Source organism: Lonchura striata, chromosome 5, assembly GCF_050655825.1.
Source record: "Lonchura striata isolate lonStrDom1 chromosome 5, ASM5065582v1, whole genome shotgun sequence".
Taxonomy (NCBI): domain Eukaryota; kingdom Metazoa; phylum Chordata; class Aves; order Passeriformes; family Estrildidae; genus Lonchura; species Lonchura striata.
The window spans coordinates 58,327,976-58,340,107 of NC_140707.1; the positions used below are offsets into that span (position 1 = coordinate 58,327,976).

A 12,132-nucleotide genomic window follows, 5' to 3' on the forward strand; every position below is an offset into this window, starting at 1 on the left:
CCAATTACATCCCATTAGAATATAGTTCAGAAATGCAATTTCCCTCGATTACAGTCATCTAACATATGAAAGAGTTACTTTAGAGCTGTTCTACATTTAAATTCAAAAGCCAATAAATGTTTCAAGAACATGACAGCACCAGCAGAAGAAAGGGAATGAAAGACTAACTTAAACCAACAGCTGCAATGGTTAAAATGAGAAGGTAATAGAACTATTCAGGTTGAAAAGGCATGACTCCTAACATGGAATACAACTCAAATGATACCAATTAAGGGCAATAGTTTATGTCAGGTAACAAGCACCAGCACCAGACATGAATTTATGTTCCTCCTTGCAATTAGGTTGTGCAATAGGCTTCCTGCACTTCTCAAAGACCTTAACTCTATTTACACTTTAATTTCTTTTGATCCTTTCCAAAACAAATTTTTCTTCTTCTCTCTCAATTTCAGGCCTCAGGATTCTTACTACAAGCTGCTGAGTTTGCACAGTCATTTCAATTTACCAGCACACAACAAAAAGGCAATGTTTTCCAGAAGATTTCTGAGAGTGCTCACTGTGGTAAATATGCTCTCCATTAAATCCACATCGTATTTTTAATCAGATACAAGCCTCCTTCGTGTATATGGAAAAAGAAGAGCACAGGATTCCAGAGGGCAATCCTGTGACACAGGAATGCTTCAGTGTTTGTGCTCCCATGGAGAGACAATGCAAGGGGCACAAAACCACTACTTCAAACTCCACATCCAGCCTCCAGAGGGAAGCTGCTTTCTTCTCCAGTCACAGTAATAGCCTCCAGGGAACACAGATATTGGCCTACCTTGCATGTATGCCTCTATTCGCCGAATTAGCTCATAGGACTTGGATCGATCCAGAAGTGTACGAATAGCCGGGAGAGGGTCTAGGATAATGGTTTCTGGATGAGCATCAATGTACTCCTGCAAAACAATATACAGCGAAAAAACAGCATTAGGTTGGCTGAAGAGTGTAAAAAAATAATGAGAAGAGAAAATAATGGTGAAGAGAATATACAATGTTAAAAGTCCAGATTCTCTTCAAGGGGAGCCAAATGGACTTTGGAAATGCAGAAAGTCCCCAGACAGTTAAAACACTGACACTTGAAACAAACACAAACATGACAGCTAACTGGTTAAGATGGCAAATTCCTCCTCTAGACTCTATCAGTAGCAAAACCTGTGCTGCAACCATATTAGCTCACAAAGGAGCCAGTGGCAAAGTGCCATAGTAAGAACTGAGAGCAGGACTGAGAAAAGCTATTAGAATAAGAAAGATGGCATACAGCTATCTTGGGGTCAGCCTTGCATTCAATTACTGCATGTGAACACCACACTATCTGAACTAGGCTCAGAAATACATCTGCGTTCTTTTATGTTGTTTTTATTGCTGTCTTCTATCTGGGCTTAAGACAGTGTCAAGGGCTGAACGATAAGGGCTGAAATTTTTTTTGGCAGAGCTGAAGAGATTGCTGCTTCACTGTAATCTTCATTGCTTGCTACTTCTCTATGTTCATACTCTCCTTTTCTGACTACAAGAACAAAGTAAAGTTAATGACCTCACAGATCTTCATCTTGGGAACTCAATTCCCTCTTCACTGAGGTCATGAATGCACTACTGCATCTTGGCCAGGAACACAGACACAGCTGCCAGGTATCAGCCTTGCAAACCCAACAAAATTTCCTTCTGTTTCTTAGAAGCCAAATTCCTTCATCATTGCCCCAACCTGGCTCCATAAAGTCAGTGGGAAACATACATCCATCTTACTCTACTCAAAATTAGACAAATATATCCAAAGTTAGCATCTCTCTTTGTTTCACCCAACTTCCCAAAGCCATCCTAATGTTTCCATTTACTTCCTTAAATCCATTCATGCAAAAGCTCCTACAGTTAACAGGCTTCCATGACATTCTACTTCATTTAAATTGATTTTTTCAAAGAAGAAAACATACTACAAAAGATAATTCAGAGTATGATGAGATGGCCTCAGGAGATGCACTTTGCTGGAGAGAAAAGAATGGCATAAACTATTCCCAGAAAGTGATTTTGCTCCAGATACTACCTTGGAATGCAGACTTCTCCACCCCAGCACTGGGAAACTATTGCTTCCTGGTGACTACATAGTCTGAACTGATGGCTGCTGAAAGGAGATTATTCATTTGAGGCTAAGAGGATTTAGCATTGGGGTCTAATGAACCTACTGCATCACCCACAAGACACAAGCAGCTCTCCTTCACAGGGCATGAGGCACCCCTCAGCAGCAATATTTGGGTCTGACATACTTAGTAATCCCTGCAGAAGACAAAGAATGAATTCCCCAAAGATATGTTCAACCTTGCTGCTACATGGGAAATGTAAGGGACAGCCTTTTGCATAGCTGGTCATCAAGACTGTCAGACCTAGCTGCTGTCTCACCCTTGCAGTACAGCCTGGATAAAAAGCCTCATCAGCTCAGTGGAGCAGAAACTGGATTCATTTCCAGCCACTAAACCCCAGAACATAGTTTTCATGAGTCTTCTGCCCCAAGTACTTCCAGAGTCTAAAGAAGAGCAATCAGCTTTCAAATACAGATGAGATTTTATTATTTTTAGAGCTAGAGTATCTTACTACCTAATCCCTCTTAAACATCCGCACATGTCTATGCATACATACCCTTTTATGCAGCACCTAAAACACATCCTGTGGAGCTAGCATGATCCAGTGATTAGGGCATTAGCTTGAACTTGCTGATAATCAAACTGTACTTGAGTGTCTCAATGTCTCCAGAGTGTAGCAAGACAGCTTTGCCTCCATCTGTGCCTCCATTTAAAAGACATTGAGTTACCACGCTGTGTGTCTTTCCCAGCACACTGAGACGATGAGCTCCTTACCGACAGCCCATACCCTGATGGGGCAGGAGGCAAGCACAGCACCTAGACTGAACATGTCACAGCTCTGAAAGGTGGCCTCAGCAGAGATCTGACAGCCAAGCACTTCTGATGCGTGTACAAGTTCTTCCTTTTACACTGTGGTGACCACCAGTCTGTCTCGACCAGTCTCTGGTTCCACCTCGACTTCAAGCTCTCTGGATTTCCATCCTGGCCCACACCCTACTCTGTATATATTGATCCTTCCCCTCACACATTCATTCCTCCTGCCTATGGACTCCATTGCCTTTACTGCCCTCCAAGATGGAATGATTCTTCTGTCTCTTAGCTCCTTGTGTACCTTCCTGAATTTCCCTGATGATCACACCTCAGCCTTGAGAACTATCCTTGCTTCCCTGGGACTCATGTGTTCTACTTGTTAATTTGGCTCATGTTACTTTAAATATTTCCAGAGGGAGTCTAGCTTTTTTGTGCTTTCTGTAAGGGAACCTCACAGTGCTTTATTTCTAATGGTAATAGGCCTAAACCGTATTTAAAAATCATTCAAGCACTAAGCTTGACACAGTATAACAAAGTTTAACAGGAATAAGGAATGATCTCAAGGCCATTCTACACCAATCAACATGTCAAGAGAAATGAGCATCTAAGCTGTCTTTCCAGTGACTTATTTCTCCTCCTGTTGCCTTAAGGAGCCTCCAAAAAGCTCTGTAAGGCAAACTTGAAATAGCTGATGAAGATGAGGGAGGTGGGAACTGTTTTCCAAAAGCCATTTAGAGTCTGGAAAACTTTAACAAATTACTCTAATGTCAAGAAGAACTGCACTGAACACAAGACAACAGCCCCTTCAAACACACAACAAAGGTTTCTGAGCTTTGAGCAGAACAGCTTTCTTTAAAAAACAAGGAAATTTCGCAGCTTTAAATCTATGTCAGGTACTATTCTCCAACTCTTACCCATTTCCAGACCTAGGAACTTAGACAGCTAGAAAGCACAGGAATGGCAAAACCCAGAGCAGTGAAGATCTGTGTCATCTAAGGGGAGACCTCAAACTGGAAGTGCCTCCTAGAGCTCATCTAGGGACAGACCAGACATCTCTCCTTTTAATTGAATCCAGAAACAGCCTCTTTTCAAAGAGACTCTCAGTGCAGAACAAGATCAGTGTATTTGTATGTATCCTTTCTGTTTGAACACAGCTAGAGACTAATTGCTGAAGCTGTGTAGGGGCTTCCAGCTTCCCCTTAGGCCTTTAGACTGCCAGCACTTTCTCAGTCTCCCACTCCACTCACCAGTACATCACCAACACATGCAAAAGAAAGTTTCAATACCTGTGCACAGAAAACTACTTTAAAGAAGTAATTAAAAGACCTGAACTTCTCACCAATTGTCTACAACAGGAAATTACAAGAAGAAAAGTCAATTTTGTTCATTTTACAGGAACAATTATGGTAGCTGATGTGAAACCTTTCATAAACTTTGATTCTTTATTAGCAGCTGCTGCACACTCAGACATCATGAACTACAAACATACTCAGTTTTCAAAGTCATATACTTTGTATAGAAGGCAGGAACTTTGGTTTTCTTTCTTACCAAGAAGGCAGAACTGTAGCACCACTAAGTGACCTGTGAAGATCACTTAAGAGACTGGAAAACTCTTGATGTAGCCCAAGTAACAGCACTCTTCCCAAAACATAGAGTGGCTCCACTACAACAAATACAGATCTGCATAAACATGTAGGGTTTCTGCCTAATTATTGTGAAAGCAGATGAGCTACTATAGACATGAACTTGAAATGAAGCAGTTGAAGAAGGAAAAGAAACCAAGAGAAGTTGAAGAAGGAAAAGAAACCAAGAAACTGAAGCCAAGAGAATACAGCAATACTCTCTTCAGTACAGTACTACCTTTCAACTTTGAAGTTTCAAGTCTTTTCTCATCCTTCCTGCAAAACAACTCTGCTCTCTACTTTGGTGGATTTACTGAAGACTGATATCCAACAGCAGATTCCAACCACCCAGACAACAACATGGAAATATTTAGACTTTCCAACAATAGATTCAACGGGCTCTGTCCTTGGGCTGCAGTTCAACTTGACCCAGACAACATCTATATCTTCCTCTTTCTAATCTTTGACATAATAAAAGCAAACAAGAACAAACAAGGAATTTTAGCATACCCTCCATTGTTTGTATTCCAGCTCTGGTGTTAAGTCATGTTTTGTACTAGCCCCATTACTGCCAGAAGGCCAGTGATGAAACTTGAAATCAGGAAGAGACCAAAAATTTCATGTTCCCTATTAAATACCTCTGGATAGTACCCAGGAATTAAAAAAAAATACTTTCCTTGAGAAGCCTGTATATAGATGAGAATAGAGTTGCATGTCATTTTACCCTAAAAGGTAGCTAATGATTTACTTTTTATATTTTAACAGAAAGTTGATACAGTATCTACTGCAAATAATAGGTCATCAGATGATAAGATAATCACTCTATAAGTAATAAAACTTATATATTGTCTTGTTTAATATTAAACAAAGTTCCATAAAAAATATTCCAAAAGAAAACAAGGAAGCAAAAGAAACAATAATGCCATTTGGATTTGTGTTTTCCCACATACAGAAACATGACAATGACTGCTTGTAAAAACATGTCAACATTTTCCAAGGGAGAAAGAAATGTAAACAAAAGCTTGTCTGAAGTGTTTGCATCAGATTTAGATTTAAAAGCTCCTTTTTGTTGTCTTAGGCTATGATGGTCCCTTTTCATGGACACCTCCTTCCAAAAGGAAAGGTGAAGGCATATTGGGTCTTCAATAAACACTCATCTCAAAATTGTTTGTCTCTAAATCTGAATGAGATTTCTGCAGTGGTTCGGAGGAATGAGGGGTGTAGCAAGGGGAAGGGGGAACTCATCTTCTCTGTTACATTTCTATTCTCTGTGTATCTCAAAGAAACTTTCCGAGAATTCAGCTGCCCTGTGTAGCCTTCAGATGTCCTTTGCTCCTTCATCTTGCAAATCCTATCCACAAGAAGCTATCCTAACCCCTAGCACTTGAATGACAAATTTTTAGTTATGAGGCTCTTCTAATAATTTTAGACATCATTATTTTTCAAATGTATAAAACATAGGTATTGGCCTGTGAATTCAGGTGTAAATAGACTATTTCAAATTTGTATTAACCTGTCCCTCCAATTAGAAAATAATTACTATGACATACAAGTTTCCTTTGGTTTTTTGCTTGCCTCTTCTCAGCTGAGAAGTCCCCTACCTCCTTCCCTTCCAAACTATCTCCCTTATTTTCCTTTCTCTTAGTCCCAAACCCTTCTAAAAAAGCTTCTCAATCAAGATTAGAAGAGTCCATCCACAACTCCAGAGTGGGAGAGTGAAGAATTGAAGGGCAGGAGGGGAGGAAACATTTTAAATTTTCATCAACCTGATAGCAAAACACTAGGCATAAAAACTGTGTCTGATCTGGCTTTTTAAGTAGGCCAATGCAAAGAGAACCCACTCAGAAAAAGTTTGAAAGACAAATTAATAACCCTATTGATTTTCCATGACTCGAGCCATCATTTTGAATGCAATATGAAGTTGCAATGAATGAAGCTACTCAAGGCCCTGTATGGCTATGACAGGGAGCTGCTCAGAGAGCATTTTGCTCTAATGAGAGCATAACAAAGATTCCCCGAAGTCTTACATAGCCAAAACATACTCCGTTTTCAAAGCCATATACATTGTCTAGAAGGCAGGAACTGAGGTAATTGATTTTCTTCCATACCAAGAAGGCAGGAACTGTAGCACCAGCAAGTGAAAGGCACCCCGGGGACTCTGCCTCTTCACCTGACTTCCCTGCATGTACCTCTGGTCAAGGAGGAACCACCGAGAACTATAACCAATTTTCAGCTAACTAAATACCTGTGTTCAGTCAGCTTAGCCCTGTGTTACAGTGGGCAGGGAGGGAGACTGACTGTCATCTCTACAAATAATCATCATCCCCCAAAATAAGGATTTAAGTGTCCTAAAAAGCAAGTAATAGTATTTCTCCACTTTTCATCTCACATACTACACTAGGTGCTGCATGCAATCTTTGTTTTGGCTTTGGATGAGATCACCAGGCACTCATCACTGATTTTCAGTGCAGTGGAGAACAGTTGCACCCACCAATATTCTCCTGAGAAACTGCAGTCCATACCACATCCAACTAGCACAAAGACCCCAGAAACCTCAGCCCTAATGGTCTTCTGGAGCTAAAAATGCCACTGTCAACAGGCAACTCCTCCACATAATTTTCATTCTTCTGTATTTTTTTTTTTCCAAGGCAATTGAAAACAGTCAGAAAATGGCATGCCAAGAGGCTTCCTGTTCTATTAGCACTCTCTGCCAGACCCTACAAGGGCTCATCACAGACTCCAGAGAGCAGGGACATGGAGTCATGTAAACATGAAGCCAGTTTCCTCTTTAGCTCTTTGCAGATTAGATGGTCAAGGCCTCTATAACATAGATCTGAAAAAAAATTCATTCTTAAAAAGGTCATAAATGTAGTCTGGCAGATCATTCCTCCCCCTGTGGTCAAGGATCCCGTGCTGTCCGCTTCCTGGAAGACTGCTTTATGGAGCCAACAGTAAGACTGCTGCCAGGTATCATCTTGCTGTCACATTTATATTCAATAGCAGGAAAAAAAGCATAATGAATTTTGCACTGTTTGGTCTGGTTAAGATCATCAGAACTTTTTCAGTCAACTTAATCAACAATAAGGGAACGACACTAATTCCACTTGGGTGTAAGTGCCAGAAATACCACAGTGCTTATATAACACTTCACTCTACAAACAGCTTTCTTGCACAGGGACATTGTTCATTTTCTAGGTTGCCCATTAATTTTTAAGAAACCAAAACAACAACCCTATACCACACACTTTATACGAAAGTTTTCTTACTATTTCTTTTTTTTATGGAATATGCTTCTCTTAATTGCTAATGATTTTCAATATCATTAGAACAGAGACAGGCAGCAATTTGCAGATAGTTTCTGCCCTGGAGATGAAACTACATGAGAGTATACTCTAAAAACACATTTTGGCATGTAATTCAAAACAGAAAGGCCTGTGCTATGCACCACTGGGTACTGGTTATGTTTTACTACTGTGGGAGTTTCCTGCATGCCAGTGATGTGGCACAACTCAGTCTCCTGCAGAAGCAAAAGCTTAAGGAAGGATATAATTCAGAGGGAAGGGTCCTCACAGGGACCCTACCCTCTATCTCATCCTCTATCTTCCAAAAAAAAAAGATTTTTAAGTGGGAGAGAATCTTTGAAGACACTTCCTGGGGAAAACAGTTCTCTGTACCGCTACATCCTGCATATTTCTGACCTTCAAAGTAAACTTGAAGGAAAAAAAGTAATATAACAGGATTTTCAGCACTAGAGGACAGAGTCACTCACAGTAATCTTGACGTTGCAGAAATTAGCATTCCGGGAACTGGGAAGACTAGACAGAGCTGGGCCAAACTAATTCAGTGGCTTCTGTCATGGAGGGAATCACGTAAAGTGATCTGCAAACAACCATTCCTCTTTGTGAGCACCACTAATACTCTTGAAATGACATAAGAACATTTGGTGGGAAACCAGTTCTAACTAACCATACTGATACAAAACAAAACAAAACCTTCCCAAGGTGCAAGTCCATTTTAAACTGACAAAACCACTTTTGCTAGGCTATCAGCAGCAAGTCAGCAGTATGCCAGACAGCTCTTTTCATCAAATCCCTACAAACTGCACAGTAATCAGACTGAATTTGCTGCACCAAAATCATCCCCCTGCTTGAAATGCAGAAAGAACTACTTACCTGGAACCTGTGAACCAACTCCAGTGACTGGCTGTCATTCTGGTCTGCTTCAAGGATTACATCTGTCAGTTTATGTATGATCACATCCAAAGGGCCCTGATCTTCAATGGGTTTGGTGAGGTCAAGCTGAAGAAACCAGAGAGAAACGTTTTATTAACATATGGGGGATCCAAGCTCTTGTCCCTGCTACCATCCGAGGTGCTGCTGCCACACAAATGACATTTACTTTACACAGTGCCTTTGTTTTGTATGTTATCCAAATCCCTCAGAATTTACACATCACCAAATGTTAGAAAGCTTTACTCAGACACTTGTTTCTCAGTAATGTAGCTCTAATTCCATGAAAAACAGCAAAGTCGCCACCAGCAAGTACCCTCTATCCAAACATCTCCCTGTGCTTCTCCACCTAAACCAACATCTGGTTCTTCAGCTCAGTTTCCTGGTATGTTCACACAGCTTCCTGGTAAATTCATATACATGGAAAAGGAATCAGCTAACAGGATTAATGCCACTAATAAAAGGAAGGTCTGCTGTGCCCTTCGCCCACTGGATTGCACAAAACAGCACTCAGGACAGGAATAAAGGTAACACAAAAGCAAGTGACTCAGGATCTGTGGAAATTCATCTGCTACTGAGACAGCTATTTAGCTGGTAAGGAGGGGTGCAGCTTCCAATAGCAGACTTTGGCAGTTGGCCAGGTAGGAGACAAAGATTTGGGGTGAGATGTGCAGAAAGCCTGCTCCGGACAGCACAGGAAGGCATGCAAACAGTGTCAAGGTGTTAGAGGGCTTAGTCCCAGTACCAAAACAGGGTTCAAGAGCAGAGGAACCACCTGCACTGCAACAGGATTGAGGAATTCTCTCTTGATAAAATACCAATGCAAAGAAGCTTACTGGACCTCTATGAGATACCTGCAAAGATCCTAAGAGAGCTGGCCAGTATTACTGTGAGGACTTGGATTTATCAGGATATAAATCAAAACTATGGAGATTCTAACTAAATCAGGCAAAAAAAAAAAAAAATCTACCACAAGGGCAGTCTGGTTACAGAAGTGCCACAGAGGTGGTAGGATCTCCATTCATCAAGATTTTCAATACCTGACTGGGCAAAGCCCTAAGCAACTTAGCCTAAATTTAATGCCAAGTGTGCTTTGATGAAGATGATGTATTGCAGACCCCTAAGATGCTCACGGAACTTGATGATCCCATGAAGCTACTTACCAGATTTAACCTTAGTCCAGTGTAAGTGCCAGAGCTGGCTCATGCTGTAGCCAACACACCAGGCTGCTCACAGCACAAAAGCTGTAAGATTCAATTCACCCAGCTGTGAGACCTACTGCATCAAAGACAACTTAACCTTGTAAATGCCAAACCAGGAACATCTTTGAGAGGAAAGATGGGTGTGTGCTCACTAAAGTTAGCATCTGATTTTACCTGCATGATCCTTTCTATTGCTACTTTATTTTTTATTCAACTCTGGTGAAGAAGGGTGCCAGAGGCACAGGAAGGAGAGGAGTACTGGACTGCTGTTCATGCTGTTTTCTGCCTCATTAGCTTGAGTTTTGTTCTACTAAGGTTTCTCACCCTACAGAAATGGCACTGCTTTCAATTAGGAGTGAGTGCCTTAAAGAAGGTAAAGATATAAGACAGGATCAGACCAATAAAACGAAACCAGCACAGATCTATCAGCCTTATATTAATTTGCTAGTTGCTAATCCATCCAATCCACAGAGCTGAATTACTTTTCTTGGGTAGGCACTCTTATCTGGGCCAGGCTTCCCTGAGCAGAATAACTGAATGTACCTATGGCACAAAAGCAAATTGAAAGACTGCCAATTCCTCCCTCAGAGACCACCCTTGCTTGCCCATTACTATATGCTCCTACTAACAGTTATGGGTTGGGGCCCTTTGAATTCTTAAGCAGATTCCAATACAACTGGAAAACACTGTGTGTGTGTGTCTCTTCCAAGGAGACAAACAGAGGCACTGCTCACAGGTGGGCAGCCACTTCCTACAAGCCAGGAGGATAGACTTGGTGTGGATGCTCAGGGATGGCTGGCTAAGCTGTGGCCAGGTGAGGCAGTCCACAGAAGGTCTGACTGTCCTGACATATTTTCACTCTCACAAGTAGTGCAGCGCAAAGGCTAGGGGACCGCCTAAGTGTCTGCAAAACGAAGGCAAAATGAAGTGAATTGCACCTTGGCTAAAAACACGGAAAGAGATAATTAACTTCTTCAACCAAGTTCCAGAAAAATCAGTTAATATCCTTAAAAGAAATCTCAGATTACTATACTGCTGCTTCTGATTTTTTTCCATCTGCCTATCACATCTGGAAGGAAACAGCAAAACAAAGGGGCTATATAACTAGGTCAGAAAGCTCACAGTTGCCAAGGTACAAAATTCTGAATTAATCCATTTTCAGGACTTGCAGTTTGAAAAGCAGTTAAGAGCAAGTAAGCACTTGAGATTGGTTACCCCTCTATATTCTTCCTGAACTTTCAGCTCCATCTGCACAGAAACATTCATAAAACAAGAAAACAGTCCTCCCTTTCAGCCTTGACCCAAGAATAGAAATAAGCCTTCAAGGCAAATCTAGGAATTTCCAGCACAGTGTTTTCCACAAGCATAAGACATCTGGGCAAGATAACTTCTTCACAACAGTTGTGCCAGCTAAACACAACAGGTATATTTTGAGAACAAAACCAAATGCATGTACTTTGCACACTGGAAGGCATTGTAAAGGCTCCCCCCTAACACTATTTTGCTTCCTCCTCACCAGTAAAGCAATGTGAGAAATGACAGCATGATAAAGCAGCTTCTCTGGAAGGAAGTCTAGTGACCACTTCTGTTGCCTAAAAAAGGATAACAGGTACATTTCAACCACAAAAACCTTCAAAATTTGATCCAGTATTTTGTGGATTGGAGGATCAAACAATTTGCAAGAATAAGTTCTCTGTGTTTAGAGCCATGCTGTAGAAAGCAAATATTCCTGGGCTGTGTGGAATTTGGAAGAGATCCACCTTCCTTTTATGCACTAAGAAAAAAAAAGTAAAAGTAGAGAAAGAAAAAGATTTGAGAAGGTAAAAAGAAGCCTTTTCAAAGTGGAGTATTAGACCCAAAAAGAAGTCAGTGAAAGAAAAGTGCAAAATTTCTGACGGCCCTCTGCTGAGACAAACACTGATTCACTGTTTGTCTTCAGCTGGAATTTGAGCCCTCCTATTTCCCTTCCCTTTCAGCATCTCTTTCTCCAAATGATCTCTGCATTTGACATGGTCACCCAAAGGTTTGTTATTGCAAAGAACCTACACCATAGCAACAGAAGCGAGAGAAAAGATTTATCAGCACCAGCTTGAAAAACCAGAGCTATATCTATTGTGCCTTTTCTTCTCTGAGGTAGGCTTTAGCCTGCAGCCTACTCTGT

At 41.0% G+C, this 12,132-nt stretch overlaps 1 protein-coding gene across 4 annotated transcripts in view; it reads right to left on the reverse strand.

The window, feature by feature from the left end:
- Positions 1 to 12,132, reverse strand: part of ITPK1 (inositol-tetrakisphosphate 1-kinase) — a 139,007-nt gene that overhangs the window by 62,149 nt on the left and 64,726 nt on the right. For all 4 annotated transcript variants that reach the window (XM_021541319.3, XM_085582303.1, XM_085582302.1 and 1 more), the window contains 2 exons: positions 8,713 to 8,838; positions 818 to 935 (listed from right to left, as the gene is read on the reverse strand). In XM_021541319.3, coding sequence (XP_021396994.1) covers positions 818 to 935; positions 8,713 to 8,838 — 244 coding nt within the window. The remainder of the gene's footprint in view (positions 1 to 817; positions 936 to 8,712; positions 8,839 to 12,132) is intronic.